The sequence below is a fragment of the Eschrichtius robustus genome, chromosome 3 (genome assembly GCF_028021215.1).
Source record: "Eschrichtius robustus isolate mEscRob2 chromosome 3, mEscRob2.pri, whole genome shotgun sequence".
Classification (NCBI taxonomy): Eukaryota; Metazoa; Chordata; class Mammalia; order Artiodactyla; family Eschrichtiidae; genus Eschrichtius; species Eschrichtius robustus.
This window is the reverse complement of record NC_090826.1, coordinates 124795414-124823274: the sequence shown is the minus strand read 5'-3', so window position 1 is coordinate 124823274 and position 27861 is coordinate 124795414. Positions and strand designations below refer to the sequence as shown.

The 27861-nt window shown below is 37.0% G+C and overlaps 1 protein-coding gene across 3 annotated transcripts in view; it reads right to left on the bottom strand.

Moving 5' to 3' along the window:
• Positions 1-14346: 14346 nt before the first annotated feature.
• The window catches only part of MAEL (maelstrom spermatogenic transposon silencer), a 40471-nt gene continuing 26956 nt past the window's right edge, over positions 14347-27861 (bottom strand). For 2 of the 3 annotated variants that reach the window (XM_068538350.1, XM_068538351.1), the window contains 4 exons: positions 19284-19346; positions 18391-18523; positions 15304-15379; positions 14347-14758 (listed from right to left, as the gene is read on the bottom strand). In XM_068538350.1, coding sequence (XP_068394451.1) covers positions 14616-14758; positions 15304-15379; positions 18391-18523; positions 19284-19346 — 415 coding nt within the window. In that variant the 3' untranslated portion in view covers positions 14347-14615. The remainder of the gene's footprint in view (positions 14759-15303; positions 15380-18390; positions 18524-19283; positions 19347-27861) is intronic. The other variant, XM_068538352.1, reaches the window with a different exon arrangement.

Genomic DNA, 27861 nt, shown 5'->3' with positions numbered 1-27861 from the left:
CCAGAGGTCCCTGAGACTGTGCTCAATTCTTTTCATTCTTTTTTCTTTATTCTGCTCCCTGGTAGTTATTTCCACCATTTAATCTTCCAGCTCACTTATCCATTCTTCTGCCTCAGTTATTCTGCTATTGATTCCTTCTGGAGTATTTTTAATTTCAGTTATTGTGTTGTTCATCAGTGTTTGCTTGCTCTTTAGTTCTTCTATATCCTTGTTAAATGTTTCTTGTATTTTCTCCATTCTGTTTCTGAGATTTTGGATCATCTTTACTATCATTACTCTGAATTCTTTCTCAGGTAGGTTGCCTATTTCATCTTCATTTATTTGGTTTTGTAAGTTTTTATCTTGCTCCTTCATTGTAACATATATTTTTGTCATTTCATCTTTTTTTTTTTGATATGTGGTACTGTATTCCTGTCTTACTGCTTGTTTGGCCTGAGGCGTCCAGCACAGGAGTTTGCAGGCAGTTGGATAGAGCCGGGTCTTGGTGCTGAGATAAGGACCTCCAGGAGGCCTCACTCTGATTAATATTCCCTGGGGTCTGAGGTTCTCTGTTAGGCCAGCGGTTTGGACTTGGAGCTCCCACCAAAGGAGCTTGGGTCTGACCTCCAGTCTCAGAACCAAGATCCTGCAAGCTGTGGTGCAGCAAAAAAAAAAAAAAAAAAAAAAAAAAAAAAAAAACCAAAAAGAAAAAAAAAAAAAGGAACAATACAATAACAAAGGATAAAAAACAAAATAAAATTAGAAAGATAAAAATATATTAGGAAAAATAAAAATATAATTGAAACAACTGCAACAAGGTAAAATAAAATCACAACAGAAAAAAGAAAAAAAAAACAAAGTGTGGGGGGGGAACAAGCCAAAAGGAGCAGAACAATAACAAAGTATAAAGCATAAAATAAAATTAGAAAAATAAAAGATTTATTAGAAAAAATAAAAATATAAATTAATCAACAAGGTAAAACAGAACCCCAATCTAAAAGAGGAGGGAACAAAAAGCCTTGGCTATGGGGGTCAGAGTTTAGGCGGAGGTGGAACTTAGGCAGGGGCGGGGTTTAGGGTGGGATGGGACCTAGGCAGGTGGGTGGTGACATTTGAGCATGGGGTGGGGCCTAAGCGGGGCAACGTTCAAGTGTGGGGCAGGACCTCTGCTTAGGACCTTCTGCGGAAGGGGAGAGGCAGCACCTCCAAAGGAGGACCTCTGGAGTGTGGAGTTGGGAGTTTGGAGGTAAGGCCCTCAGTGAGGGTGTGTGTGTGGGGTTTAGGCCCAGCACGTTGGAGGGGGTCTCCGAGTGTAGAGGTAGGACCCTGGGTGGGGGTGTAGGGGCAGGGCTTGGGCTCTGCGCCACAGGAGGGAGGCTCTGAGGGCAGAGGATTAGGCCTGAGAGCCCAACAGGCTCCCTGGTGCCTAAGTGGACAGGAAAAGCTCTGGCCACCTTCCCTTCTGTCCCTCCACACGCCCCCCCCACCATCTCCCCAGGGTCTCCCCCATCCCGGCTGGACCCTTAGCCATCGGTGGGTCCCGCTGGGTGTAGGAACTCCTCCCCTCCCCTAACCACCCCTCAGGGGTGCTGACCCGGAGGTCCGGCCTTTACTTTTGCTCCCCCTTCCCTCCCTCCCACTTCCTCAGGACCTGCACGGCTGAGGGGGCCTCAGTGGGCAGAGCATCAGGCCGGGGATCTCAGCAGGCTCCCAGGGGCCCTGACAGGGGAAAACTGGCCATGCTCCCTTTTGATCCTCTGCCCTCCCAATGGTCCCCCAATTTCCCCTTTTGGGCGTGGGATCCCTTCCCCTCCCCTAGCCACCCCTCAGGGGTGCCAGTCCTGTCTCACCTCCATTTCTCCTCCCCCCTCACTCCCCCCAATGCCCCACGTCCTACCCAGTCACTGGGGGTTCATCCCGTCCCTTTAGGTGTCCGTGATCCTCCACCATTGCCTGGTAGGTGCCCTAGTTGTGCAGAGATGCGAATTCCGTGTCCTCCTAGTCCGCCATCTTGACTCCACCCCCTCCCGTCTTTTTAAAAATGTTTTTCAAACTATTTGTTGCTGATATATAGAAATGTATTTTTTTTTAATATTGACCTTATAGCCAGGTAAACTCTTCTATTTTTTCTACTTTTTTTTTTTTGACCGCACCACATGGCTTGTGGGATCTTAGTTCCCTGACCAGGGATTGAACCCAGGCCCACTGCAGTGAAAGCATGGAGTCCTGACCACTGGACAGCCAGGGAATTCCCTATTTTTTCTACTTTTTATCTGCAGATTCCTTTGAGCTAGGTAGACAATCATATCTGTGACTAATGACAATTTTATTTATTCCTTTCCAAACTTCGTGCTTTTATTTTCTTTCTTATATTGTGCTTGCTAGAAACTCCAGTACAATGTTGAATAGAAGTAACCTAGTACATTTTTTTGGTCTTGTTCCTGAGTTTAAAGGAAAAGCTTTTAAAGTTTCCCCATTGAGAATAATACTTGCTGTAGAATTTTTGTAGATGCTTTTCATCAGGCTAAGGAAGTTCTAATTCTAATTCTAGTTTGCTTAGAGTTTTTATCATGAGTGGGTGTTGAATTTTGTCAAATACTTTTGTCCATCTATTCTAATGATAATATGCCTTTCTCCCTTGAACCTATTAATGTGATGAATGACATTTATAGATTTTTCTAATGCTAAATCACTTTTGCTCTCCTGAATAAACCTAACTTGGACACAGACTATATATTCTTGTATATATTTGGAATGATATATTCCTCGAAAATTTAGTAGGATTCACCTGTTAAACTATGTGGCCCTGGCATTTTATTCTTAAGAATGTTTTAAATTAATGTTTCAATTTCCCCATTACAGGAAGTATAGGCTTTCTATGTCTTCTTAAAGCACTTTTAGTGAATTACATTTTTCTAGGAATTTGTTTCCCATTCATCTAGGTTTTCAAATTTATTGCTATGAAATGTTCCAGTATTATTTCACGTCTTAACCTCTGCTGGTCTGGATTTATGCCTCCTTTTATATTCCTAATTATTGTTTGTGCCTTCTTTTTTGCTTGATTCATCTCATCAGAGTTTATCATCTATTTTAATAACCTTTTCAAAGAGCCAGCTTGGGCTTTGTTGAACCTCACTGTTGTATCTTTGTTTTCTATTTCATTGATGTTTACTCTTTATTTTCTCCTCCTTCTACTTTTCATGGGTATATTGTTCTTTTTCTAACTTCTTAAGTTGGTTACATAGTTGCTTAATTTTCAGCCCTTCTTTTCTTCCAATATATTTAAAGCCATTTGTTTTCCTCTCTTTTAATGTAATATGTAGTATTTAATAGAATTGTTATGCAGATTTTTTACTATCAACTTAGTCATAAGAAGTTTTTGGATTTCATTATGACTTCCAAATCATGAGATTAAAAAAAAATTTTTTTAATATATACTGATAATTGAGAAAGAACATGACTTGTCAATTCCTTGAAATTTATTGAGACTTGTTTAACAGTATGGTCCATTACCATTGAAAAAAATTCCATGTGTGTTTGAAATGAATGTAGTTAACAAATTGTCTATTAGTTCAAGTTTACCTAAAATTTTCAAATATTCTATATATTTACTGATTTTTAGTATGCTTGACTTACCAAAGACATGTTTAAATCTTACAGCATGATGGTAGATTTGTCAATTTCTCCTTTTGTTCTATTACTTTTAATTTTGCATTTTTGGAAACTATTAATGAAGGAAAAATTACTGAATTAATCAGGAAATCTAAAAAAATCTAACTGAATGATTTTTGCTAAACACTCCTTTGTTTGATATTAATAACAGATTTTGTGGGGGTTGGTATTTCTCTGCTACATATGTACTTTTTTATCTTTTTTCATTTTTTCTGCCAATTTGCTTCTACTGTATAGCTTGTAAACAGCATATAACTGGGTTTTTAAAAATCCGGTTTGGCAAACTTTTGACTGGTGAGTTTAGTTCTTTTACATTTATGGTAATTATTGACATATTGCACTTGATTCTACCATTTTACTTTTTACTATTTTTCCTTTCCCCCAACTCCATGCTTTTTCTTTCTTTTCCTCTCTCCTGCTTCCCCCAGGGGTGAGTTTATTTTTTTATTGATCATATTTTTCCTTATTCCAATTGTTTTCTCTTTATAAATTTAGAAATTATTCACTCTATTTCTATTCTTTCAGTGGTTACCCTGGACATTTTGCCAAACCTATTTGATAAGATCTAGTGTCAAATAATATATTAACCTTTTAGTGAACAATTCTAGGAACTTAGAACACTTTAATTTCAACATACTCCCTGTCTGACTTATATGTTATTACAGACCCAGTATTTTAGTGCTGTCCATTTAAAAACCCCCTGAATTAAACAATATAATACATATAGTTTTTTATATGAACAATATTTGCTTGGGTTTACATACATGTCTGCTATTTTATATCCTCGCCATTTCTTCTTGTATCTTAAGACTGTCTAGGATCATTTTCTTTCAGAAGTCCTTTATTGCAGTTCTCTTGATCTTTTCTTTTCTTTTCTTTTTAATCTATAAATGTGTTTATCTTATCCTCTTTCTTCAAAGATAGTTTTACTGGGTTAACAGTTGTAGTTTCTTTGCTCTCAACGTTTTGAAGATATTATTTCACACCTGATTGCCATTACTGCTTTAGAAGTTTGCTGTCATTGTCCTTTTGAAGGCAATATTTTTCTCTGGCTGCTTTTGAAGTTTATTTTGGTGTTCATGAATTTCCCTTTAATATCTCTAGGATAGTTTTTTTTTAATTTATCCTGGGGATTCATGTTTTTCATCATTTCTGAAAATTTTCAGCCATTATCTCTCTAAAAACCACCTCTCCTTTATTCTCTCTATTCTTTCTTCCATGGAAATTCTAATTAGACAAATATTAGACTCCCTTTTTCCTCCAAATCTCCTATCTTTCTCTCATTTTCCATTGTATTTTCTCTTTCTGCTGCATTCTAGGTAATTTCTTAGACCTATCTTCCAGATTTCTAATTTTCTTTTCAGCTGTAATCTTCCACTGCATTTTTTTTCACTTCAACAATTTATATTTTTTCACTTATATAACTTCCCTTTGTTTTTTGTTCTTCAAATATGCCTGTTCATTCAAATAATTATTGCTTTCTCTTTGTGAATGAATCTTTAAACATTTCATGCATAGCTGTTCTATATTCCATATCCAACAATTCCAGTATCTGCAGTACCTGGATGAGTAATTCCATTATTTGCTGTTTCTGCTGTCATAATGTTTCACCTTTTCCTAGGCTTCATGTGCTTAATGAGCTTACTGCTTGACCTTAATCTGAGGGAATCTTGGAGGACTAAATTGGACAAACGTTTCTTAAGAAAGGATTGCCATTTGTTTCTGATAGTGTCCAGGGGGTTTCACCAACCTGGTACTATTTCAGACCCCTGAGACGTGAAAGGCCCAGGCTCAGACTCTCCACCTTGCTCCTGGTCTCAGACTCAGACAAATGATAGCAGTCCTGCTACCTGCATTAAGCTTTGTGCCCATCTCCTACCCCCAGGCCTTCCACAACTTCCTCAGAATTCCCACCATGCAGGAATGAGGCAGACATGTTTAGAGTGACCACCCTTCCTTCAACAGAGGTCTAGCGTACTGGGTCTAGGAGCATACGTCCCATAGCCCTTTACTCTTATCATCATGAGTGAAAAGTCACAGAAACTCACTCATCCTGATCTGCTAACAATGATAGTCTTAGCATCACTATCTGCTTTGAATCCACCAAGGCCCTTTATAGCCCTGTTTATGTCAGTTATCACAAGAACCACCAGATTCCTAGGTCAAGTCCCACACTCAGATCTCTCCTAGGTTCCCAACATCCCTTATTCTGCCCCTTCTACCACTCTTCTGCAATTCCTGAACCTTTCCATCATGCCCCCTAAAATTCATGGTTCAGCAAAACTGCTTTAATTTCAATGTCTTTTTCTGAAGACTCCCTTCATCTTCTTACTATAACTGAAATGTGGATCGCCCCTGAAAGCACAGTTTCCCCTGCAGTCTTCTCAAATGCTGGCTGTTTTTCTCTCTCACACCCCTGTTGCCACTGGGCCTAGAGATTGGGGTAGTGTCTCCTTGTTCCTCACTGCTTCCTTCAGACCTATCTTCTTTCTCCCAAAAACCTCTAGCTTTGACACTCATGTCATCAGAAAGATTACTTATTAGCTCATATTTTGATGTCAATAAGATATGAAAAGGAAATTAAAGGTAGAAAGACCAGGAATGAAGAAATAAAATTGATTTTGTTCACAGATGACATAATAATCTATGTAGAAAATCCAAAAGAATTGACCAAAAAAACCCCTGTGAGTTTAATTATAAATTCACAATTATAACAAAGTTGCAGGATACAAGACTAATATACAAAAGTCAATCATTTTCCTATATACCAGTAATGAACAAGCAGAATTTGAAATTAAAAACACATTACCAGCAGAGCACAGAGAATTTTTAGGGTAGTGAAAATACTCTGTATTATAATGATGGCTATATAATGTATCATGTCATTTTACATATGTCCAAACACATAGATTGTGCACCACTAAGAGTGAGCCCTCAGGTAAACTATGGACTTTGAATGATTATGATGTGTCAATGTAGGTTCATTAATTGTAACCAATGTACCACTCTGATGGGGGATGTTGCTAACAGGGGAGAAGCTATGCATGTGTGGAGGCACAGGGTATATGGGAAATCTCTGTAGCTTCCTCTAAATTTTGCTGTGAATCTAAAACTCCTGTAAAGATGTAGAAAACAAACTTATGGTTACCAGGGGGTAAGGGGGGAGGGATAAATTGGGAGACTGGAATTGATATATACACACCATTATATATAAAATAGATAACTAATAAGGATCTACCGTATAGCACAGGAAACTCTACTAAATACTCTGCAATAACCTATATGAGAAAAGAATTTAAAAAGAGTTGATATTCATATATGTATAACTGATTCACTTTGCTGTACAGCAGAAACTAACACAACAGTTAGTTTCTAACTATAGAAACTATACAGTAAAAATTAAAACTATAATCAACTATACAGTAAATCAACTATACAGTAAAAAATTAAAAAAATAAAACTACTTTAAAAATTGTCTTTAAATATTAAAAAATTTATTTCCATCAGTACCCCCTAAAAATAAAATACCTTAGATATAAGTCTAACAAAATATGTATAAGATATATATGAGGAAAACTATAAAATTCTGATGGAAGATATCAAAGAACTAAATTAATGTAGAGATATTCCATTTTCACGGATAGGAGGACTCAATATTGTCAAGAGGTCAGTTCTTACCAACATTGATCTATAAGTTCAGAGTGATCCCTATCAAAATCCCAGTAAGGTATTTTGTAGATATCAACAAACTGATTTTAATGTATATATGGAGAAGTAAAAGACCCAGAACAGCCAACCCAGTACTGAAGGAGAACAAAGTTGGAAGACACACTATCCTACTTCAAGATTTACTATAAAGGTACAGTAATCGAGAGTGTGTAGTGTTGAAATAATAGACAATTAGATCAGTGGAACAGAACAGAACCACATAAATAGACCCAGATAAATATAGTGCGCTGATCTTCAACAAAGGAGCAAAGGCAACACAATGCAGAAAAGATGTTTTTTTTCAGCAAATGGTGCTAGAACAACTGGACATCCAGTTGTTCATCCAGTTGTGACTAGATTTCACTTTTACCTTTCACCTAGATGTCCTTGGGTATGGTGATGACCTTTTAGATACAATACTAAAGGCAAAATCCATGAATGAAATCATTAAGCCAGACTTCTTTAAAATGAAGCATTCTGCTCTGCAAAAAACAATATGAAAAGAGCAAGAAGCCAGACTGAGAAAATATTTGCAAAAGACACATCTGATAAAGGACTCATATATTTTTAAAAATTTTATTGGAGTATAGTTGATTTATAATGTTGTTGGTTTAAGGTGTACAGCAAAGTGATTCAGTTATATATATACACATATATATTCATTCTTTTTCAGATTCTTTTCCCATATAGGTTATTACAGAATATTGAGTAGAGTTCCCTGTGCTATATAGTAGGTCCTTGTTGGTTACCTATTTTATATATAGTAGTGTCTGTATGTTAATCCCAAGCTACTGATTCCCACCCCCCCACCCACGTTTCCCTTTGGTAACCATACGTTTGTTTTCCATATCTGTGAGTCTGCCTCTGTTTTGTAAATAAGTTCATTTGTATCACTTTTAAAAAATTAGATTCCACATATGAGTGATATCATATGATATTTGTCTTTCTGTCTGGCTTACTTCACTTAGTATGGTAGTCTCAAGGTCCATCCATGTTGCTGCAAATGGCATTATTTCATTCTTCATGGCTGAGTAAAATTCCATTCTATATCTGTACCACATCTTCTTTATCCATTCCTGTCGATGGACATTTAGGTTGCTTCCATGTCTTGGCTATTGGAAATAGTGCTGCAATGGACACTGGGGTGCATGTGTCTTTTTGAATTATGGTTTTCTCTGGATATATGCCCAGGAGTGCGATTGCTGGATCATATGGTAGTTCTGTTTTTAGTTTTTTAAGGAACCTCCATACTCTTCTCCATAGTGGTTGTACCAATTTACATTCCTACCAACAGTATAGGAGGGTTCCCTTTTCTCCACACTCTCTCCAGCATTTATTGTTTGTAAACTTTTTGATGATGGCCACCTCACCAGTGTGAGGTGATAACCTCATTGTAGTTTTGATTTGCATTTCTCTAATGGTTAGCAGTGTTGAACATCTTTTCATGTGCCTTTTGGCCATCGGCATGTCTTCCTTAGAGAAATGTCTATTTAGATCGTCTGCCCATTTTTTGATTGGGTTGTTTGTTTTCTTACATAGAGCTGCATGAGCTGTTTGTATATTTTGGAGATTAATCCCTTGTCAGTTGCTTCTTTTGCAAATATTTTCTCCCATTCTGTGGGTTGTCTTTTTGTTTTGTTTATGGTTTCCTTTGCTGTGTATAAGCTTTTAAGTTTAATTAGGTCCTATTTGTTTATTTTTGTTTTTATTTTCATTACTCTAGGAGGTGGGTCAAAGAGGATCTTACTGTGATTTATGTCATAGAGTGTTCTGCCTATGTTTTCCTCTAAGAGTTTTATAGTGTCTGGCCTTATATTTAGGTCTTTGATCCATTTTGAGTTTATTTCTGTGTATGGTATTAGAGAATGTTCTAATTTCATTCCTTTACACGTAGCTGTCCAGTTTTCCCAGCACCACTTATTGAAGAGACTGTCTTTTCTCCATTGTATATTCTTGCCTCCTTTGTCATAGATTAATTAAGCAAAGGTGTGTGGGTTTACTTCTGGGCTTTCTATCCTGTTCCATTGATCTTTTTTTCTGTTTTTGTGCCAGAACCATACTGTCTTGATTACTGTAGCTTTTTAGTATAGTCTGAAGTCAGAGAGCCTGATTCCTCCAGCTCCGTATTTCTTTCTCAAGATTGCTTTGGCTATTCAGGGTCTTTTGTGTTTCCATACAAGTTTTAGAAATTTTTGTTCTAGTTGAGAAATGCCATTGGTAATTTGATAGGGATTGCACTGAATCTGTGGATTAACTTGGGTAGCATAGTCATTTTGACAATATTGATTCTTCCAGTCCAAGAACATGGTATATCTTTCCATCTGTTTGTCATCTTCAATTTCTTTCATCAGTGTCTTATAGTTTTCAGAGCACAGGTCTTTTGCCTCCTTAGGTAGGTTTATTCCTAGGTATTTTATTCTTTTTGATGTGCTAGTAAATGGGATTGTTTCCTTAATTTCTGTTTCTGATTTTTCATTGTTAGTATATAGAAATGCAACAGATTTCTGTGTGTTACTTTTGTATCCTGCAACTTTATCGAATTCATTGGTGAGCTCTAGTAGTTTTCTGATAGCATCTTTAGAATTTTCTCTGTATAGTATGTCATCTACAAACAGTGACAGTTTTACTTCTTTTCCAATTTGGATTCCTTTTATTTCTTTTTCTTCTCTGACTGCCATGGTTAGGACTTCAAAATCTATGTTGAATAAAAGGGGAGACAGTGGACAGCCTTGTCTTGTTCCTGATCTTGGAATGCTTTCTGCTTTTCACCATTGAGAACGATGTTAGTTGTGAGTTTGTCATATGTGGCCTCTATTATGTTGAGGTATGTTCCCTCTATGCCCACTTTCTGGAGAGTTTTTATCATAAATGGGAGTTGAATTTTGTCATAAGCTTTTTCTGCATTGATTGAGATGATCATATGGTTTTTATTCTTCAGTTTGTTAATGTAGTGTATCACACTGATTGATTTGTGGATATTGAAGTATCCTTGCATTCCTGGGATAAATCTCACCTGGTCATGGTGTATGATCCTTTTAATGTATTGTTGGATTCAATTTGCTAGTATTTTGTTGAGGATTTTTGCATCTATGTTCATCAGTGATATTGGCCTGTAATTTTTTTTGTGGTATCTTTGTCTGGTTTTGGTATAAGGGTGATGGTGGCCTCATAGAATGAGCTTGGAAGTGTTCCTTACTCTGCCATGTTTTGGAAGTTTCAGAAAGTTGTTAACTGTTCTCTAAATGTTTGATAGAATTCACCTGTGAAGCCATCTAGTTCTGGACTTTTGTTTGTTGGCAGTTTTGTTTTTTTTTTAATAGCTACTTTATTTATTTATTTATTTATTTTTGGCTGTGTTGGGTCTTCGGTTCGTGAGAGGGCTTTCTCTAGTTGCGGCAAGCGGGGGCCACTCTTAATCGCGGTGCGGGGACCGCTCTTCATCACGGTGCGCGGGCCTCTCACTATCGCGGCTCCTCCCGTTGTGGGGCACACGCTCCAGACGCGCAGGCTCAGTAGTTGTGGCTCACGGGCCCAGCTGCTCCGTGGCATGTGGGATCTTCCCAGACCAGGGCTCGAACCCATGTCCCCTGCATTAGCAGGCAGATTCTCAACCACTGCGCCACCAGGGAAGCCCTTGTTGGCAGTTTTTAAAATCACAGTTTCAATTTCAGTGCTTGTGATTGGTCTGTTCATATTTTCTATTTCTTCTAGTTCAGTCTTGGAAGGTTATATCTTTCTTAAGAATTTGTCCATTTCTTCTCGGTTGTCCATTTTATTGGCATACTCTTGCTTGTAGTAGTCGCTTATGATCCTTTGAATTTCTGTATCCACTGTAACTTCTTTTTCATTTCTAATTTTATTGATTTGAGCCCTTTCCCTTTTTTTCTTGATGAGTCTGGTTGAAGGCTTATCAATTCTGCTTACCTTTTCAAAGAACCAGCTTTTAGTTTCATTGACCTTTTCTATTGTTTTCTTCCTATTTCTGCTCTCATCTTTATGATTTCCTTCTACTCACTTCGGACTTTGTTCTTCTTTCTCTAGTTGCTTTAGGTGTAAGATTAGGTTGTTTATTTAAAGGACTGTTACCTTACTCGTACAAAGAACTCTCAAAACTCAACAATAAAAAAATGAACAACCCAATCTAAAATATGTTCAAAAGATCTTGAGAGACACCTAACACACTTTAAAATTAGATTGTCTCTTTATTGTTGAGTTGTAAAAGTTCTTGATATATTCTGTACACTAGACCTTGCTAGATAAATGATTTGTAAATTTTGGGTTGGCCAAAAAGTTTTGTTTGGGTTTTCCAGTAACAGCTTATGGAAAAACCCAAACGAACTTTTTGGCCAACCCAATATTTTCTTCCATTCTGTGGGTTGTCCTTTTACTTTCTTAATAATGTCCTTTAACACACACAAGGACACTTTTTCTGGACTTAATTTTGATGAAGTCCAATTTATATATATTTTCTTTGGTTGCTTGTGTTTTTGGTGTCCTATTAAGAAACCATCGCCTCATCCAAAGTCATGAAGATTTACTCGTATTTTCTTCTAGGAGTTGTATATAGTTTTAGCTCTTACATTTAGGTCTTTCATCCATTTTGAGTTAATTTTTGTGAATGGTTAAGGTCCAAATTCACTCTTTTGAATGTAGATATCCAGTTGTCCCAGTACCATTTGCTGAAAAGACTATCATTTCCCCCATTGAATGGTTTTGACACAATTGTTAAAAATCAATTGATACAGATCGTTTATTTCTGGATTTTCAGTTCTATTCCATTGATCTTTGTGTCTACCACTTTTAGTACTGCATTGTTTACTGCCCCTATGAAACTGAGTTTCTCAAAGGCAGGGGCAACATCTTTATTCTTCTTAGTATTTTTAACCCAGCTGTTAGTAAAGCCTTAAAACATGCTCACTAAACAAAGTTAATCATTTAGTTTTGAGGAAAGGAATGGGAATGAAGTTCATAAGAAAGGTGGGCTCCTTTACTCATGGAATACTTTATCATTTGATGTGGAAATGAAATTCTGGCATACCTTCTCCATTACTTCCAATGACAATTATTCTAACATGTACTGAACACCTTCCTCATACAGAAATATGGGCACCGCAAAGTTTGTAATTGGGGAAAAGATGATTGATAGGTCATGAATGCAACAGTAATTAAAAGCTGTAAGTACTGTCAGATACCACAAAGAAAATGCTACTGGAGTTGCAGCAGAAATCACCTTCAACCAGGATATGTTATCATTCATCAGGTCTTCTTGAAGGGTAGTTAATACTTTTGAATTTACTGCCAAAAGAATTTTGAAAATAGAGGAGACAAGAGTTTGAGAAGACAGCCATTTGAATTTTACTACTAATACAGTTTAGAGTTTTAATTATCTCTGAAGGGAAAGACCAGTTATTCTCCTAAAATAAAGACGTGGGGCCTACTGAATTGTTTTGGTTTGACATATACCTCAAAAGTACAGCACAACCAGCAAAATTTTTAAAATACAAGTTGAATGATTAACAAACACGGGATTAAAGTCATATGGCACAGAACAAGTCTTAGGTACCTGAGGCCATAGCTCTGAATTATAATTTTAGGCTTTCCCTCCACTTCTTTTAAAAATAGATTTATTTTATTCATTTATTTTTGGCTGCATTGGGTCTTCGCTGCTGCACATGGGCTTTCTCTAGTTGCGGCAAGCAGGGGCTACTCTTCATTGCAGTGCACAGGCTTCTCATTGCAGTGGCTTCTCTTGCTGCTGAGCACAGGCTCTAGGTGCACGGGCTTCAGTAGTTGTAGCACGCAGGCTCAGTAGTTGTGGCTCACGGGCTTAGCTGCTCCCCAGCATGTGGGATCTTCGTGGACCAGGGCTCGAACCCGTGTCCCCTGCATTGGCAGGCGGATTCTTAACCACTGCGCCACCAGGGAAGCCCTTTCCCACCACTTTTGAAGCCAACCCAATTACTGTCATGGTGATTTTGAAGAAAGATAAAATGGTCTCAAAGCTTATATATAAGATTTAAAAACCAATCTGCTAGTAGAAAATGCAGTATATAAACTTACATTCAATGACCTATTCTTTGTTTAAAGATCTGATTATCAGAAATAGATGAAAAGGAGGTGAAAGTGTGGATATGGGTAACATGGTCTTTGGAGTCAGACCTGGTTAACAATTCCTCCATAAAGTAACTATACGACCTGAATCTGAGTTCTGTGTGTGTCTGTAAAATGGAGGTACCTCCTTCCTCAGAGTGAGTGATTATTAAGGATTTTACAAGATGATATGTGTGTGTGTGTATATATGTGTGTATATATATCCACAAAGTATGTACTCAGTAAAGGAGAATATGGTTATTAAGATAAACCAGAGTCCTACGACAGACACCAAGTGATTCTCTAGGGTTTTGAGCCAAACAGACCTAAATTAGAATGCTGTCTCTGCCACTGCCATGTATGGTCTTACTGTGGTTCCAAGTAAAAAGGGTTACTACATCTCTTCTCCTACTCCAGGGCTATATAACAGCCTGAGTAGCGAACATGAGCCAGTTTAAGTCAGTCACAAACAGGGCACATACTTGACTCAATATACATCTGCTTAGAGCTTTGTGGTCAAGTGGACCTGGAATCTGGTCACTATCTAGCCATGTTATTTGGGGAAAACTACATAATCTCTTTTTGGCTTCTCATCCTGCAAATGACTTTTGCCAAAGTCAGCATATTTCAAAGACTAAGTAGCAAAACTTTATTTTTGTTAAAGGCTGATTTTCTTAGATATCTGCAATGAAAATAGCTGCAGGTCTCAAGGGTACAGTTCCACATTTCCATAATGGAAAGAAATAGATTAAAACTATTTTAAAACCTTTCATAACAGATACTTAATACTTTATTGTGAAGAAAAGATACCAAAATATAATATTCCCAAAAGCACAACTCTGAAAAAGCTAGTTTTATTCTTACAGGACTCAAAACTTTAATGGCATTCCCATAATACAGTCAGAAAGTAGAACAAGCCCTCAAGAAAAAAGCAAAAATGCCAAGATCTTCCCCAACCACAATTATTTTTAATCTATGAAACAGAATTTCCTTACAAATTAAGTAGTTTTTATAGTAGTGACATTTATTGTTGATATGATCTGTTTAATATGACTGTAGTCAGAAGGGAAGTTGGGTCCGTTGTTCTTCCAGAAATTGAAAAAAGTATCTTAGTATCTTCCTTAAGATAAGGAAGAGAAAGATTTGTATCCATCTTTTTGGGACAGTTAAGGTGAGAGTGAGGTCTCACAGTTGGAGAATTTGTGGATATTGCTGGAGGAACTGGAGATGCTCTCTAGTAAGCGGATAATCCCTCTTCCCCGAACACTGCTGTTTTGGCCAGAAATTTTCACCCCAGATGGGTAGTCACCTAGGATATTAAAAATACAAGGAAAGAAATATAGAAATTTTATAGTCTTAGAGATCCCTCAATTGACTCATCCTACTGCAGGCCTTTTCACTAAGCCATGATTAAATGGATCGTCAATAGGGGAGATAGTTCTTAGAGTAAAGGCAAAAAGGCTGAACAAGAATATTCTTTTTAAGTCCTGGAAACCTTAATTGAAGTTCCTCAGGGACCACTTGAAATTTCATGTCACTGGCTTTTTTAAACTTTCCCATTTCCCCCAAAGACACCTTCATATCAAAACTATAAAACTACAGCTGCTACAAAAGTTAACAGGTTTTATTTTAAATGCCCTGAACAAAATTCTGAAGAATAAATTAAATTTTATCAAAGTGATACAAAAATCTACATATCCAAATTAAGTGCTTATGCCAAGTAAAACTCCCAATTCAACAAGATTCTTATACCCTAAAGCCAACTTAGATCATCTGTTTAAGTACCATACCCCGGGATCATAAAAAGACCCTAAACTCTTTGAGGTGCCTTCTTATTAAATGTAAGATGCTTACCAGTGGGTGTGTTTGATCTCTGTTCCTGATTAGAAGAGCTGAAATGAGAGAATCCTGGACGGTGAATCCTTAGCTTCTATAAGTAACAACAACAACAACAAAAAAAAAAACCAGGGGAAAACATGTTTATTTCTTATTATTGGATTATCTACTTCAAATTACTCTTTAAATACAAACTAACACCCACTTTTCCAATGTCTGATCAACTTCTGAAGAGTACTGCTGTGAAGGGGAGCAAGGGCAATCTTTGAGGGGGAAATTACAGGGTCAAGAAAGGGTTTTTTTTTTTTTTAAATGAGATTATGGCAGGTTTCTTGATAAGAATGACTCAGAACAGAGAGAAACCCTGATGAAATTATGAGAGCCATGTCCTTAGGTAGGTAAGAGAATGAGAGCTAATAGAGAAATAAAAGGATTGGTCTTAGATAGAAACACAGATAATTCATGCATTAGAGTATATGGTAGATGCAATGGTAGGAATATATGGAAAACCTCTTGATTGCTTCTATTTTCTCAGAGAAGGAGGGGATACGAGCATCAGCTAGAACAAGGATGAAGGAAGAGGTGATGGAAGTTTGAAGTGAGAGAAGGTGAGAAATAACTGTCTAGGAGAGTGGGAGAGATTAATCAAACTAGAGAAATGGACAACTGCCAGGCAAGGTTAAGGGCTCACTTGAGGTTGGTGGTGATGAATATTTAATAACACCAGTCAGTATGGTAGTTTCTTTTCAGCCTCGGTTAGCTTCAAATGTATAACAGAGGAGGTGAGGAGTTGATTTAATCAGGGTTAGTGTTTGTCAACCAACTATGATGAAGAATGAAGGGACAGTGGAGTTCATAGTGCAAGTGAGTGAAAATAATGGAGCAAGGAATCTAAGCTGGGAAGGAAGGAGGTGAAGGGCAAGGTGGGGAGAGGAGACACAAGGCTGCAGCATCTGTCTATGTGTGACTGGTACCCCTGGAGTTGTGCCATGCAGTGACCCTGCGAAGGAGGGCAGAACAGTGGAGGCATACAATGAATTGAAGGTCCCAGGAGAGATCAAAGAATTGTTGGCACTGATGTACCAGAGAAAGACAGTGGTAGTCAGAGAGTAGGATGCTTGAAATTGAGATTATGGGGAGATGCCACTGGGGCCTAGAATATGATCATGGGAGTGGATACTTGATGTATGGCAGGGGACAGGATCACTGGAGAAGGGCAAATCAAGGAACTGAAATGTCAGGCAGCTGGAAGGATCATCTATGGGGAAACTGAAATCAAGAATTCTGCCAGGAATATTGTTTGATCTCCTGGCTCAGTGTTGCTCTAAGAATGAGGATGACCAACTCAGGGGCCTATTGACTCCAAGAAGGGCTTATCAGGTACTACAGCCTGAATGGCATGTGATTCAAAGCCTAGGGATTTTAGGGAGAAGGCAGAAAGAAGTCTAGAGGCCACAAAGTTAAACAAGGACAACTACTTCAAATCTAAGCCCATGATAAATGAGAAAAAAAAAAGTGTCGCTAACAGGGAAGCAGTATCTTTAGAGGACAGCCAAGTTTTAGTTACAACCAAGGAGGAAAACAGACCTTCCCAAGAGGAGGTTGAAGACATGAGATTTTGCTGATAACTGAGATTGAGAAGACCCACAAAGTTTTTCAGGAGTTGGGGAAGGCTGAAAAACAGAATCAGCCTAACAAGGTGAGTGTGGGAGATAAGCAAGGATCTAGGTATCCTGAGCTTCCATAGTGACTGATGTGATCAATGAAAAGAGGGGTAATGAGACTAAATCTGGTAGTCTCAACACAGATGGTGATGATGGGGCTAAGGCAGTGTTTCTCATCCTGGGTACTATTGACATTTTAGGCTAAATAATACTTTGTTCAGGAGGCTGTCCGTACATAGTCAGGTGTTTAGCAGGCTTACTGGTATCTATCTACCCACTGTATGCCAGTAGCACCCCGTCGCCAGCTGTGACAACCAAAAATGTATCCAAGTGTTGCCAAATGTCCCCTGAAGGACACAAAATAGGTCCTAGTGGAGAACCATTGGGTTAAGGGTTAACAGTAGACAGGACAGAGAGAAGAGTCTTGCCCAGAGATTATATGGAGAGCTCTCTTTTTTATTTTTAAAATTATCATGGAGTAAGACAGACTTCTTTGGTGTGTACATTTCTACGAGTTTTAACAAATGAAGAGATTCGTGAAACCACCATTGCAATCAGGATACAGAGCCATCCTATCACCTCAAAAACCTCCTTTCCCTTTACAGTCATACCCTCCTCCCCTAACCCCTGGGAACCACTGATATGTTCTTCATCATTATCATTTGTATTTAACAATGTCATATAAACGGAATCATACATTACATAACCTTTTGAGACTGCTGCTTTTGCTAAGCGTTAAGTAATGCCTTTGAGATTGATCCTAATAGTTGTTTTATCAATAGTTCATTCCATTTTGGGGTTCCCTTTTCACTATTTTATTAACTATTTAAAAATAGAACATAGTAGATAATAAATGTTACTAAGTCAGAGATCTTAGTACTTTCATATACTGCTGCATTTAATCCTACGACGACTACTAGCCCTTATTATTATTCTTGTTCTACAGATAAGGAATCAGCACAGAAAGTTCAAATAACTTGCAGAGAGTCACACAGCCTATGTGTACCAGAGCCTGAAGTGCAATTTAGGAATTCTAACTTGAGGGCCCATAACTCTTAATTGCTATGCTCTCGGTAGTGTAGAGAGGCCTACTAGTAAGTAAATACCAAGGAGGGAAGAGGGGTGGTAGGGAAATTAGATAGCCTCTAATCAAATCCTGAATCAGGTCTTATATTTAAAATATCTACTTCAAAAATGTGTATCACCTAATTTTTGGAATAAATGTTTGGATGTGTTTTGTATAAACACTAATGCTAATTTTAATTTTCTTTGTTAAGTACTGTAGGAAAATATACAAGGAAGGAAAAGGATTTTTTGTAAGATCCAACTGGATTAAAAACTGACATTCCATGAAGGATCAAAAAAAATTTTTAACAGAAGAGAGAACCAAACAAAGGCCTGATCTTGAGAGACTAGCGGCCCCCAAAAGTCAGCTCCTTACCTGGTAACGCCCTGCATCCAGTACAACCATTTTGGGTGTCACACTATTGCTGGCCTCATAATCTTGAAGTGGTACATGAGCCTCTGTGAGCTGGATTCCAAAGAGAGTGGCCAGAGAATTACTGATGCAGTATCTTTAAAAAGGAATTTAAAATGCTTATTATCAGAATCTTATCTAATTCATTCTAAAAGCATTCACATTTTAAAAATTTCTGACAAAGCATGTGAGATATTGTTGTAAATTGGGAAAAAAGAAATTTAGAGATTTGGAGAAAAAATGGGAATAGGTAGCAGTACATATCATAAAACTGGTCATTACTGGTAAGCAATCCTTTGATTACCAAATAAAATTTCAGATTCATTATAAGTGAATGGGAATGAGGGTAAAGAGCACCAGAACTCTCAAATATTTAAGGCAGGGAGAGGCAACACCAGCAATAGGGCTAAAACTTAGAAACACTTATGCATCCTCAGAACCAACTATCATCAGCTGTGTAAAGGGATTACCAGAGCTTCCACTGATCTGAGGCTGCAGGTACTTTCCCCTACAAAATGAGGAGAAAAGGGTCTATATTTTTTGAGCACCTTCACAAGGAAGTGCTGTTCTTAATGACAGTAGGGAACTTCACTTTCCTACAGGGATCCTAGAAGAAAAAATTTTCAATAAGTGCTTCTGAAGGCTCAAATTGCTCAGGTGGTAACTACACCAGACAAGTAGTGACATGGGCAGAAGAATACAAGTAACATGATTTAAAAAACCTTTGTTTTAAAAGACACTTGTGGAAATAGAGGTAAACAGTGATGCACCCTGAATGCCAAAGCAACAACAAGCAAAGTTGCAAAGAATTCAGTGCAGAATAGAGCATTAGGAAGAAACTCCTTTCTCCAACTTACGCAATTTTCTTGCAAACAGCTAAAGCACAGAGGAGAATATCATTTTCTTCATGCCACTTGCACCTGTACAAAAAAAAAAAGACTTTAATATCCTCATCTAACTGAAGCAGCACTGCTTATGGGTTTTTATGTGCCAGATTTCTACCTTAGTGTCAGTTTCTTAAATGATTTCAACTATTACTCAAAGATCAAGGTTTCTAATTTAACATACAAAAAGTAGATTTTTTTAAAAACAAGTTTTTAAGGTTACCTCCTCTGATGCAAATTCATGATGCATTGCAAACACGCAGCTATAACAGACAGATTTTACCTTGAAAATCTATATATAGATTTATATATATATAATAGAAAATCTGTATATAGACTATGGTTAACATATACTCATTAAACACACATTTACTGAGGACATACTACTTACCAGGCATTGTCCTAGGCACTAGGGATAGAGTACAGAATGAAACACAAACTCTTATGCACACAAAACTTACTTTTTAATAGGGAAGTCAGATCAAAAGATATGTAGGCATAATACCATAATAAGTTAGATGAGTTCTAAGAAGGAAAAAAACAAGAAAAAGACACGAAATGCAAGAGAAGGGTGACATTTTAGATAAGGTAGGCAGGAAAGGTGTCACTGAGAAGTGGATGTTGGAGTGAAGACCTCAGGAGGGGATGTTGGAGAGGAAATGACCAACAACATAGTTTCACGATGAGAGCCACTATAAACCTGTATATCTTTCCCCTGACTGCATAAGTCATTTGAGACTCAGAACAGCACTACCTGCATAATAGAAACCTTCCCTGAACTTAGCAAAAATCTTCACTTAGAAATTATAAACACGCTAAACAGTAAGTGTAAAAAGTCCATTATCTGCACTTGTTATTTAACTGAATGGAAGGCTATCTAAAAATAAGATTAAGAATTTCCCACTGCTTTTACAAAAAGTGATTCAATAAATATGATTCATAAAACTAACTCTAAAATGAAGGCTTAAGTTAAAACTAAATCTAAATCAAGGCACCAGTCCCTCCCACTGGGAGGCCTGCACAAGCCTCTCAGACCAGCCTCACCCACCAGGGGGCAGACACCAGAAGCAAGAGGAACTACAATCCTGCAGCCTGTGGGACTACAAACACAGAAAGTTACACAAAATGAGATGGCAAAGAAATATGTTCCAGAGGAGGGAACAAGATAAAACCCCAGAACAACAACTAAGTGAAGTGGAAATAGGCAGTCTACCTGAAAAAGAATTCAGAGTAATGATAGTAAAGACAGTCCAAGATCTCAGAAAAAAAATGGAGGCACAGACCAAGAAGATACAAGAAATGTTTTAACAAAGAGCTAGAAGATAAACAAACAGAGCTGAACAATAACTGAAATGAAAAATACACTAGATGAAATAAATAGCAGAATAAATGAAGTAGAACGGATAAGTGAGCGGGAAGACAGAATGGTGGAAATCACTGCTGTGGAACAGGATAAAGAATAAAAAGAAATGAGGACAATTTAAGAGACCTCTGGGACAACATTAAATGCACCAACGTTTACATTATAGGAGTCCAGAATGAAAAAATTTGAAGAGATAATAACTGAAAACTTCCCTAACATGGGAAAGGAAACAGTCACCTAGTCCAGGAAGTGCAGAGAGTCCCAGGCAGGATAAACCCGAGGAGCATGCTGAGACACATAGTAATAGAACTGACAAAAATTAAAGACAAAAAGAAAATATTGAAAGAAACAAGGAGACAAAAAAACAAACAACCCAATCAAAAAATGGGCAGAAGACCTAAAGAGACATTTCTCCAAAGAAGAAATACAGATGGCCAATAGGTACATGAAAAGATGCTCAACATCGCAAATCAGAGAAATGCAAATAAAAACTACAATGAGGTACCACCTCATGCCAGTCAGAACGGCCACCATTAAAAAGTCTACAAACAGTTAAATGCTGGAGAGGGTGCGGAGAAAAGGGAACCTTCCTACAGTTGGTGGTAATGTAAGCTGGTGTAGCCACGGTGGAAAACAGTATAGGATGTTCCTCACAAAACTAAAAATAGAATAACCATATGATCCAGCAATCTGACTCCTGGGCATATATCCAGACAAAATTACAATTCAAAAAGATACATGTACCCCTATGTTCATAGCAGCACTATTCACAACAGCCAAGACATGGAAACAACCTAAATGTCCATCAACAGATGAATGGATAAAGAAGATATGGTACATAAATACAATGGAATACTACTCAGCTATAAAAAAGAACAAAATAATGTCATTTGCAGCAACATGGATGGACCTAGAGATTATCATACTCAGTGAAGTAAGTCAGAAAGATAAAGACAAATACCATATGATATCCCTTATAGGTGGAATCTAAAATATGACACAAATGAACCTATCTATGAAACAGAAAAAACATCAGGGACATAGAGAATAGACTGGTGGTTGCCAAGGGGGAGGAGGGTTGGAGAAGGTAGGAGTGGGAGTTTTGGATTAGCAGATGCAAACTGGTGCATACATAGAATGGATAAACAACAAGGTCCTACTGGATAGCACAGGGAACTATATTCCACATCCTGTGATAAACCATAATGGAAAAGAATGCGAAAAAGAATGTGTGTGTGTGTGTGTGTGTGTGTATAAAACTGAGTCACTGCTGCACAGCAGTAATTGACACAACATTGTAATTCAACTTTACTTCAATGAAAAATAAATTACAATGCTTAAAAAAAAAAAAAGCAACAAGGGCAAAGCAACAAATAACATACAAGAGAATCCCCATAAGGTTATCAAGTGATTTTTCAGCAGAACTCTGCAGGCCAGAAGGGAGTGGCAAGATATATTTAAAGTGATGAAAGGGAAAAGCCTGCAACCAAGAATACTCTACCCAGCAAGGCTCTCATTCAGATTCGATGGCAAAATCAAAAGCTTTACAGACAAGCAAAAGCTAATAAGAGAATTCAGCACTACCAAACTAGCTTTACAAATAAATGCTAAAGGAACTTCTCTAGGCAGAAAAGAAGAGACCACAACTGGAAACAAGAAAATTACAAATGGGAAAGCTCACCAGTAAAGGTAAACAAACATACAGTAAAGGTAGGAAATCATTCACACACAAATATGGTATCAAAACCAGCAACTGTGAGAAGAGAAGAGTACAAATGCAGGATATTGGAAATGCATTTGAAATAAGGGACGAGCAACTTAAAACAATCGTGTATATATATATATATATATATATACTGCTATTTCAAAACCTCACAGTAAACACAAACCAAAAGTCTACAATAGATATACACACAAAAAAGAAAAAGGAATCCAAACATAACACTAAAGATAGTCATCAAATCACAAGAGAACAAAAAGAGGAAGGGAAGAAAAAAGACCTACAAACACAAATCCAAAACAACTAACAAAATGGCAACAAAAACATACGTATCAGTTATTACGTTAAATATAAATGGATTAAATGCTCCAACCAAAAGACAGACCTGATGAATGGATACGAAAACAAGACCTATATATATGCTGTCTACAAGAGACCCACTTCAGATCTAGGGACACATACAGACTGAAAGTGAGAGGATGGGAAAAGGTATCCCATGCAAATGGAAGGAAATCAAAAGAAATCTGGAGTAGCAATACTCGTATTAGACAAAATAGACTTTAAAGACTGTTACAAGAGACAAAGGAGGACACTACATACTGATCAAAGGATCAATCCAAGAAGAGGATTTAACAACTGTAAAAATATATGCAGCCAACATAGGAGAACCTTGATGTAGCAGCCATAAAAGATGAAATTGACAGCACAATTAACAGTGGGGGATTTTAACACCTCACTTACATCAATGGACAGATCATCCAGACAGAAAAATCAATAACAAAAGACAGGCCTTAAATGTCACATTAGGCCAAATGGATTAAACTGATATTTATAGAGCATTCCATCCAAAAGCAGCAGAACACACATTCTTCTCAAGTGCACATGGAACATTCTCCAGAACAGATCACATGCTGGGCCACAAAGCAAGCTTGGGTAAAGTTAAGAAATTTGAAATCATATCAAGCATCTTTTCCAACCACAATACTAGGAGATCAGAAATCAACTACAAGAAAAAAACCTGTAAAACAACAAAAACACACAGAGGCTAAACAATATGCTACTAAACAACCAATGGATCGCTGAAGAAATCAAAGAGGAAATCAAAAAATACCTAGAGACAAATGAAAACAAAAACAGGATGATCAAAAACCTATGGGACACTGCAAAAGCAGTTCTAAGAGGGAAGTTTATAGCAATACAATCTTACCTCAGGAAACAAGAGGAATCTCGAATAAACAACCTTAACTTACACCTAAAGCAACTAGAGAAAGAACAAACAAAAGCCAAAGTTAGTAGAAGGAAAGAAATCATAAAGATCAGAGCAGAAATAAATGAAATAGAGACCAAAAAAAAAAAAAAAAACCCAGAAAAGATCAATGAAACTAAAAGTTGGTTCTTTGAAAAGATAAACAGAATTGATAAGTCTTTAGCTAGACTCAAAAAGAAAAAAAGGGAGAGGGCTCAAATCAATAAAATTAGAAATGAAAAAGGAAAAGTTACAATGGACACCACAGAAATACAAAGGATCATAAGAGACTACTACAAGCAACAGTATGCCAATAAAATGGACAACCGAGAAGAAATGGACAAATTCTTAAGAAAGATATAACCTTCCAAGACTGAACTAGAAGAAATAGAAAATATGAACAGACCAATCACAAGCACTGAAATTGAAACTGTGATTTAAAAACTGCCAACAAACAAAAGACCAGGACCAGATGGCTTCACAGGTGAATTCTATCTAACATTTAGAAAAGAGTTAACTCCTACCCTTCTGAAACTGTTCCAAAAAATGGCAGAGGAAGGAAACACTCCTAAGCTCATTCTATGAGGCCACCATCACCCTTATACCAAAACTAGACAAAGATACCACAGAAAAGAAAATTAGAGGCCAATATCACTGATGAACATAGATGCAAAAATCCTCAACAAAATACTAGCAAACTGAATCCAACAGCACATTAAAAGGATTATACACCATGATCAAGTGGGGTTTATCCCAGGGACACAAAGATTCTTCAATATCCACAAATCAATAAGTGTGATACACCACATTAACAAACTGAAGAAAAACCATACGATCATCTCAATAGATGCAGAAAAAGCTTTTGACAAAATTCAACACCCATTTATGATAAAAACTCTCTAGAAAGTGGGCATAGAGGGAACATACCTTAACATAATAAAGGCCATATATGACAAACTCACAGCTAACATCATTCTCAACTGTGACAAGCTGAAAGCATTCCCTCTAAGATCAGCAAGAAGATAAGGCTGTCCACTGTCTCCGCTTTTATTCAACAGATTTGGAAGTCCTAACCACAGCAATCAGAGAAGAAATAAAAGGAATCCAAAAAATGGATTAATTATAAAATTAATACACAGAAATATGTTGCACTTCTATATAATAACAGTGAAAAATCAGAAAGAGAAATTAAGGAAACAATCCCATTTTCCATCACATCAAAAAAGAATAAAATATCTAGGAATAAATCTACCTAGGGAGGCAAAAAACTGAAAACTGTAAGACACTGATGAAAGAAATTGAAGATGACACGAACAGATGGAAAGATATACCATGTTCCTGGACTGGAAGAATCAATACTGTCAAAATGACTACACTACCCAAGGTAGTCTACAGATTCAATGCAATCCCTATCAAATTACTACTGGCAGATCTAGAACAAAAGATTTAAAATTTGTACAGAAACACAAAAGACCCTGAATAGCCAAAGCAATCTTGAGAAAGAAAACTGAGCTGGAGGAATCAGGCTCCCTGACCTCAGACTATACTACAAAGCTATAGTCATCAAAACACTGCTGGCAAAAAGACAGACTTATGGATCAATGGAACAGGACAGAAAGCTCAGAAATAAACCCACACACCTATGATCTATTAACCTATGACAAAGAAGGCAAGAACATATAATGGAGAAAAGACAGTCTCTTCAATAAGTGGTGCTGGGAAAACTGGACAGCTACATGTAAAGGAATGAAATTAGAACATTCTCTAACACCATACACAAAAATAAACTCAAAGTGGATTAAAGACCTCAGTGTAAGACTGGATACTATAAAAGTCTTAGAGGAAAACATAGGCAGAACAACACTCTTTGACGTAAGTTGCAGCAATATTTTTTTGGATCCATCTCCTAGAGTAATGAAAACAGAAACAAAATAAACAAATGGGACCTAATTAAACTTAAAAGCTTTTGCATAGCAAAGGAAACCATAAACAAAACAAAAAGACAACCCACAGCATGGGAGAAAATATTTGAAAATGAAGTAATCAACAAGGGATTAATCTCCAAAATATACAAACAACTCATGCAGCTCTGTCAAAAAAGCAAACAACCCAATCAAAAAATGGACAGAAGATCTAAAGAGACATTTCTCTAAAGAAGACATACAGATGGCCAAAAAGCACATGAAAAGATGCTCAACAGCACTAATTATTAGAGAAATGCAAATCAAAACTATGAGGTATCACCTCACCCTGGTCAGAATGGCCATCGTCAGAAAGTTTATGAACAATGCTGGAGAGGGTGTGGAGAAAAGGGAACCCTCCTACACTGTTGGTGGGAATGTAAATTGGTACAAGCACTATGGAGAAGAATATGGAGGTTCCTTAAAAAACTAAAATTAGAGCTCTCATATGATCCAGCAATCCCACTCCTGGGCATATATCCAGAGAAAACCATATTTCGAAAAGATACATGCACCCCAATGTTCACTGCAGCACTATTTCCAATACCCAAGACATGTCCACCGACAGAGGAATGGATAAAGAGGATGTGATACATATACAGAATGGAATATTAGCCATAAAGAATGAATCAATGCCACTTGCAGCCACATGGATGGACCCAGACATTATCATACGAAGTAAATAAGCCCGGCAGAAAAACAAATATCGTATGATATTGCTTATATGTGGAATCTAAAAAAATTGATACAAATGAATTTACTTACAAAACAGAAACAGACTCACAAACTTAGAAAACAAACTTATGGTTACCAAAGGGCAAAGGTGGCAGGGGGGTATAAATTAGGAGGCTGGGATTAACATATATACACTACTATATGTAAAATATATAATCGACGAGGACATACTGTATAGCACAGGGAACTCTATTGAGTACTCTGTAATAACCTATATGGGAAATAGAATCTGAAAAAGAATAGATATATGTATATGTATAACTGAATCACTTTGCTATACATCTGAAACTAACTCAACATTTTAAGTAAACTGTATGTACTCCAATAAAAAAACAAAAAAACTAAATCTAAGTCCTTACATGCCCATGCGGAATCAAGTAATTTTAAATTTCCAGTTAGTTTTGCTCCTTGTTCAGAACTTAATCCCCAAGAGTACCTACTTCATATACACATTTTCCATTGGAGATCATATTTTAAATGAAAGCAGTTAAAAAACTAACAATGTATCACAGTATTAAAACAAACTACAACAACAACAACAAAAAACCCATTAAAGTCTGACTCCAGGGAAAAACGTCTCTAAATCTAGTTATACTATTAAAAATGACATTATTTGGATGTGTTTTTATTTATACTTATTGGCCCTCTTCCTCCAAATCATCCCAAAATATGAGTGTATTTTCTAGCAAAGGAAGATTCATATTCTAAAAATCTAACGATTATCAGAACAGCTCTGTACACTCTGTTACGCTATTAATATTCATTATGCAGCCTGAAACATAGCTTCAACTTTAATGCATTTCCAACGTGTCTTTTATGAAATTGCACTCCACAGTAGTAGCATAAGGTTGTAAGTGAATATGTCTGCTAAGTTCGCAACTTACTCCCAAAGTTTCACCACCACTTCATTCACTAAAATAATGTGCAGCATAAAGGCCTTTTACACGCTTTTCCTCTTGATTTCCAAAGGTCTCAGTGATCTCTTTTCCTCTTATTTAGGGTTAAGTTTCTTCTCCTTTTCAAGGATAACCCTGCCTTTCCCTTTCTCAGGAACCACTGTCATCTGACAGTTACAGATGCTCTTTGCTCTAGTCAAACTGACTCACTGTTTTTTTCTTAAACGGTCGCTATGCTTTCATTCCCGAGTCAGTGTTTTGGCCGTTTTCTTCTCTTGGAAAGGTCCTTCCTTCAACCCAAATCTCTGCTCACAGGGACAGAGGAGATGCTCAATAAATATTCATTGATTAAATAAAAGCTGCTTTGTTTCAGTCACCAGGTCACAGTGAATTAATCCAAGGACAATTATGACAGGAAGCAACAAGGAGAATGGGGTAACTATAAAGGTTATACTCTAGCCTTCAGAGTAACATGATAGTCATTAACAGCCTGCTTATTTAAGATTCTGATACTTTTTGTGTAACTGTATTCTATTTCACCAATATAAAACCCACCCACTTCTCCTAGAGCTAGAGACAACATTTATCAAAAATTTATTACAAACTTTAATGTCCTTTAAGTAGAAGTTT